This window comes from Macrotis lagotis, chromosome 3 (assembly GCF_037893015.1).
Source record: "Macrotis lagotis isolate mMagLag1 chromosome 3, bilby.v1.9.chrom.fasta, whole genome shotgun sequence".
In the NCBI taxonomy this organism is placed as follows: domain Eukaryota; kingdom Metazoa; phylum Chordata; class Mammalia; order Peramelemorphia; family Peramelidae; genus Macrotis; species Macrotis lagotis.
Genome location: NC_133660.1, coordinates 300,407,714 through 300,414,517, shown reverse-complemented (window position 1 = coordinate 300,414,517; position 6,804 = coordinate 300,407,714). Strand labels below are relative to the sequence as shown.

The window sequence follows — 6,804 nt, the reverse complement described above, 5'->3', positions numbered from 1 at the left end:
CTAGGAGGAAAAAGCTGAGAAGTGAGGGTGACAGGTAGTTTAGTCTATTAAAGAGATTGAATTTGAAGCTAGGAATGTGTTATATAACAAATGAATTTATCCCATGTAACTCCTTTCATTACACTTTCCAGAGAAAGAAGTGTTAATAAAAATATTTATTATTATGTCTCTTCATTAATCCAATCTAATCCCTAATGATTAAATACAATTGGAGTGCATGTGGCTAGAACATACACAAGTGAGACCAGATAAATGAGATAGAGGCAATAGCTTAGGAAAACCAAGATAGCAAAAGTTTCATTAAGGATTGAGAAGAACCCTGGCAAAGGCAAAAAATAAGAAAAATTCATTTCTTGGTATCAGGAGCTCAGTAGTTGGGTACTTTTCATTGCTGAAAGTTAAGGTGATAGAAATGCTTATATCTTAATTGGCTGAATATTAAGTATTTTTAAAAAAATGAATATTGATATTCATCTATTTATTTTATTTTTAGGGGTTTTTTTTGCAAGGCAAATGGGGTTAAGTGGCTAGCCCAAGGGCACACAGCTAGGTAATTATGAACTGTCTGAGACCAGATTTCAACCCCATCTATTTTATTTAAATAAGAAAAACAATTTTCTACACAATACCTTTCTCATTGCATTCTTCATTTCTACATTTCTGAGTGTGTAGATAAGAGGGTTCAACATAGGTGCAATCACAGTATAAAACACTGAGAACTCTTTGTCATTATCTACAGAATTGGGAGGTGGGATATAGGTGGAGATGGCCGGTACAAAAAACAAAACAACCACCATGACATGGGAAACACAGGTGGAGAGAGCTTTACGCCGACCTTCAGATGAATGGTTCCTAAGATTATATAATATGATGATATAAGATGCCACCAAAACAAGAAAGGTTGTCAAGACAACCATCCCAGTGTTAGCAATGACTAAAATACTAGCAACATGGGTGTCTGTGCAGGCAAGTTTTATGAGGGCTTTTGAGTCACAGATATAGTGATCTATTTGATTAGGCCCACAGAAAGGTAACCTGAGGATCAAGAATAGCTGAGCCACAGAGTGCCAAAATGCCACCAGCCATGCAAGTAGAATCAGCATGTTACATCTCTGCCTGTTAACAATTATCATGTAGTGTAAGGGTTTGCAGATGGCAACATAGCGATCAAAGGCCATTATCACCAGAATGAACATCTCCACACCTCCCAGGAAGTGAAAAGTAAAGAGCTGAGTCATGCAGCAATTATAAGAGATTGTGTTATCTGAGTCAATTAAGTCACTGATCATTCTAGGAGCTGTGGTAGAAGTGAAGCATGGGTCAATGAAGGACAAGTGCCAAAGAAAATAATACATGGGTTGCTGTATCAGATGGCTGTAAGTGATGGTGATGAAGACAATGAAGTTCCCCAGAAGGATTGATAAGTAACAGAGTGTAAAAATGACAAAACATGTTACCTTCATTTCTTCCTTCATAAGAAGTCCTGAGAGTATAAATTTAGTGGCATTATTATGGTTTTCCATAGATTGAGAATAACTGTCCAGATGTTTAATAAACCTGAAAACAAAAAGTTTCATGATAAAGTCTAACTAATATCACATGAATAATTTTTGGGAAAGTAAAATCAATTCTTTGTACATCACTACTGTAACTCACATTGAGTTCCTTCATTTGACTTCATTTTTTAAACATTTTTAAATAAAGGATTAAAGATGCTCAATATTATCCATGCCATATAAAAGTTTCTAAAATGCATCATCCATCCAAGAGTTCCTTCTTTAACAATAAAATCTACTGATATGTTTATTTTCAAAAAAGGCATCAATTGTAAAGGACAGCAATTGTCTAAGAATAATTAGGTGATGTTTTGAACTTAATAGTGCCAATTTCCTCAATACTGTATATTATAGAAATAAATCATAATCTATAAAATATTATATTTCTTTAATTCAAATCAATTTTTGAAAGAAACTTTACTCATGTCTATCTAATTAGGCACAGCAAAATCTTTGAGTAATAGTTGCAGTTCTCTCCTAACATCATTAAAGAGCTTTGAAAATTTAATATAACAACACAATGATATTAGAGGTAATGTACATAAATATATACAGAAATAATAAAATTTAAATATTTATGATAGCAGAATAATGCTAAGGATAAGAAGGAGATCCAGAACACCCAGGAGAGATTTCAGGTTTTTATTGATGTTGGATGGGGAAAAATAAATCTTTAATCTTATGAATTGTTTTAAGCATTTAACAACATTATTCTCTTTTCTTTTTCTGGTTTTTGCAAGGTAAATGGGGTTAAGTGGCTTTCCCAAGGCCACACAGCTAAGTAATTATTAAATGTTTGAGGCCAGATTTGAACTCAGGTACTCCTGTCTCCAGGGCGGGTGTTCTATCCACTGCACCACCTAGCCGTCCCAACAACATTACTCTTAAGGGACCTCAAGTTTTCCTGATATTCAAAGGGTATCCAGGACAAATCCACCCCTAAACGAGGAAAATTCCAGAACTCAATATAATACAAATAAATATATAGAAATCAAATCAAATGGGAAATGACTTAAATTATACTGTATTATATGAAACTCAAGATAGCAACTGAAAAATCTGATTGATACCTCAGGAAGGATTGTTGATAGATTTTGATCTGTGTGGTCCAAAACAATGACTAAATGTTTGTCCAAAAGGTGTTTCCTCAATTGGATGGAAGATAAGTGTATATTTTTTATGGTGATACTTCCTCTTTTGGATGGAAAGTTGGGTTAATATTCTGTAGACAGCTCCTCTCCATCTCCACCAAAGTCCTGAAAAATATCAATTCGTCATTTGGAAACTGTCTCCTCATCAAACTTTACAAGTAAAGAGCCTTCCAGGAAAGACTCTCTGTGCATTACCTAAATTTAAAGGTACAGCAGAGGCCAGGAAGAGGGGCTCCCAGAGGATTTTCAAAGCCGTCCAACATATAGATGATTATCAACCATAAGCAAATTTTGCTGCTAAGGGAAATCATTTTAGTCTTTTACTTTTCATCGATAATTAGCTGCTTCATTAGTACAGACATCAACAAGTAGAAATTGTTTTGGTCTTTAGCTCCCTTCTGTTTCTGTGTAGCATTGTGTCTGCTCAATGATGTATTGACTGAATACTGAAACTGCACAAAACTGGGGCCTCCAATATCTGAGGGAACTCCAGAAAGTTATGTGACATCTGAGAAAACATTAAGAAGTTCTCCGGAAAATATCTGCTTTTTATCTTCTCCTTCTTCATGTTCTCATTTTTCTTTTCTCTCCCTTTCTCCCTTCTCGCCCTATCTATCCTCTTTCCCTTTAATCCTTCCCCCTCCTTCTTCTTCCTCTCTCTTTTTCTCTCTGTCTCTTCTCTTTGTCTGTTTCCATGACTGTCACTTATTCACATGCACACACACACACACGCACAAACTTACACACATACAGTCAGATTGACACACAGCCTAGAGAGAGACAGAGTGAGAGTTAGAGACAGTGACAGAGACAGAGAATCAGAGATAAACACCAAAAAATGTACCCAAAGAGGACATAGTGTGCTGCTTTTCCTGCCTATCCTGCAGTCAAACCTACCTTTCCTTAGCAATGCCCCTATCTTTCCAAGCAGATATCATGTTTCCTATTTAAAGAATTTTCTTTTCTCTATTTATATTTATTCACCACGTAAACTTTTTTTATTACCATAGACACTTTAATCTATTGACTTGATGCAAATTGCTTTCTAATTTGCAATTTTGCCATAACTTTCCTTATCTCAATGTATCATTTCTTTTTGTATTTTGCATAATTCTATTTGTATTTCCCAAGAAAACACAAACTAAACAAGCTCTACTTTTGTCTTAAACTATTCTTCCTTGTAATTTTCCCCTATCCCTCAAAGCATTGCCCACTTACCTCATTTTCACTGTCTCTTGATTCTTTATTCTTTCTAAGCCACTCCGTATGATAATTGGCCAAATCATGTCAATTCTATACACTCTACATTGTTTTCATCAGCTCACATTTTCCTATTCAGAGCACAGCCACCCAAATATTAACTTTTCATCTCTTGCCTAAAAGGGTACAGTGGCCTTAAATGAAAATTCCTGAGTATACTCTCCCCTCTATAATCCACTCTTCACTCAGCAGCCAAAATGCTATTCCAATGTATAATTTGCAGAATACTATTCCTTTGACCAGAAATCTTTAATATTTCCTATTGATTTAAAAAATATGATAAATATCATACAAAAATTCCCATCTGAATTTAAAGACAATGTCAGGTTCATTTTGACTATACTATCAGTTTAATTTCATATTAATCCTCATTTTCTCTTTCTTCTATTTCACTAGGTGACTTCATCTTTCTGGTTTCTAATAAAATATTTTTTTTTCCAGGAAAAGTTGTCTTGAAACCTCCTTTATCACTTCCACAACTATATATCAGATATCTCAAACTGAACTTTCTGTAGACATCTAAATGCAATACAATCAAACCACAACTCATTATCTTCTCCCTCTAAACTCTCTCCTCATGCTAAGATACTTATTAATGTCAAACTTATTAACATTCTCTCAAGCACTAGATTCCAACATTGAAATCATTCTATACTTCTCTCTCATTTTGCTCACCACCTCACATCTCCAATATCCAATCAGTTTCTGTTCTGTTATTTTTACCTTTCCAAAATCTCCTGTAGGTTTCCCCTACTTTACACTTATATTACTAATATAATAGTGCAGTTCTTCATTAATTCTTCACTAGACGATTGAGATAGCATTTTTTATTTCCCTCATACAAATATTATTTTGCTCGAATCCATCTTTTAATTTGATTTGTCTAAAAAACTTTTATCAATTTAAATTCTTATTCAATATATTTAAACTGCATCACTATCATGTTTTGTGAAAAAACAAAAACACAATCTTCTTTTTGACATTTAAAGAATTGTATAACCTAGCCCTTTCATCCCCTCTAAATACTCTGATTCAGTGGCACTACATTCTTTTCTATTCTTCCCAGAGATCACTCCATCAACACCAAGAATATTTATAAATTGCCCCTCATGCCTAGAAATCTAGTTGCTGTTATCACTGTCTCCTAGATTTTCTGGAATACTAAAACTTTCATCAATTTTTTCACTTTCTGTAGGAAATTTCCCCTAGGTCTCCTTGTATTACTGACATTTCTCATTCAACCTCCTATGTCATTAACCCAAATTTATTCTCTAAATTTTGATGGTTATTTTTCTATTCTTTCCATCTTTTGTATGAAGGATTGTTAAAATGAAGGAGAATTTTTACCTTTCTTTGAATCTTTAAAACCTCAAAAAAGGACTGGCACATAATAAAGACTTAATACATGCTAGGTTGAATGAGTGAGTGCATCTTGCATCCAGTATTCAATATTGTTAAAATCCTTGCTCTCAGTTTTCTCTTTATGCTATTCATAGGTTTAGATTCTCTTCTGCTTTCTCTTTCTCCTAATGCTGAGTTTTTCAAAGATTTTCCCTCTTCCTTCTCTTTAAAGACTTTTTGTCATTATTATGTAATGTCCTGGTTTGAATTATAACTTTTTTTTACTGATAAGTTCAAAAATTCTTTCCAATCTTTTCTGTCAGTTGAAGGTCAAATCTAAAATTTCAAGAGAACATTTTCAATTTCCATTTTGACATTTCTTTGGCATCTCATAGTCAACCTGTCCAAAATAAAATATATTATTCTATCTCAAATAACTTCCTTCTTGTTTCTTTGTTTTTCTTTTGCAAATTTCATTCATTTATGGATTTTTATCCTATTTTTCTTATTGATTTTTCTCTCATACCTCTCATACCATACAATCAAAAACTAAGAAATTTATATGTAATCTTTGAAATTCCCATGAAAGAAATTTCTTTTACTGAGATTCATCCATAAGAGTATAGGTATTATTTGCAATATGTTTGGACTCATTGAATAGCATCCTAATAAGTTTATGGTCTCTTACATCATCCTTACAATCTGCTGTTCATTATCAAAGGAATCCTTCCTGTGTTATCATATTATTTTATCATTTATTGCATATAGTGTTTCAAAGACTCTTTACCAAAGTTCAAATTCCAAATGTTTTAATAACACATGCAATTCTGGATGATCCTTCTTTTCAGGAATTAGGTCATATTTCTCCCCACTACAGACTTGGTTATGAAACTAATAATGAACATTAAATATCCACAAATCTATTCACTCGCCACTCCCTTCAGCTTATATTGTTTGTGGTAGAAAGTTATAGAAAAATGGAAAGGTGAAGAAAGAATGATTTTAACAGAAAAGGAAAGAAATATCACTTAATTGACTATATGACAAAGGTCATATTTGGGTAAAATAAATAAGAAGCAGTCTAGTCAATTTCAAAGGCAGCTGAGCCATATGAAGATAGAGAAAACTTCACTGAAATAGATTCAGGTGGATTTACAGTAAATGAGCCAGCCAATCTACTATTTTAAGAAAGTGAGAAAATTCTTGGAGAATACTTATAGAAGGTTTTCCTTTTCTGCTCCTTATTATGAATTAAATGCCCTCAAAAGTCTTGCTGTTTACAAAATACAAAATGAGAGCACTGTAGTAGAATAATAAGAGAAATGGGGGGAAAGGGAGGCATGTCTTGTTATAAGAAGAATCATGACTGATGTTTTACCCTTACTAGTTAAAGGATAACAACAGTGTTCAAGTAGGCCAAAAAATGTTTTGATTTTTCCTGTTCCTCTTTATAACATCCCTACATATTTTGCACAGAGAGAGATGAAAGGTTTAAA

At 33.4% G+C, this 6,804-nt stretch overlaps 1 protein-coding gene across 1 annotated transcript; it reads right to left on the bottom strand.

The window, feature by feature from the left end:
• Positions 1 to 593: 593 nt before the first annotated feature.
• LOC141516966 (olfactory receptor 4P4-like) lies at positions 594 to 1,523 on the bottom strand. Its single transcript, XM_074227914.1, has one exon. The coding sequence runs from the start codon at positions 1,521 to 1,523 to the stop codon at positions 594 to 596; it is 930 nt and encodes a 309-aa protein (XP_074084015.1).
• Between the last annotated feature and the right edge of the window lie 5,281 nt (positions 1,524 to 6,804).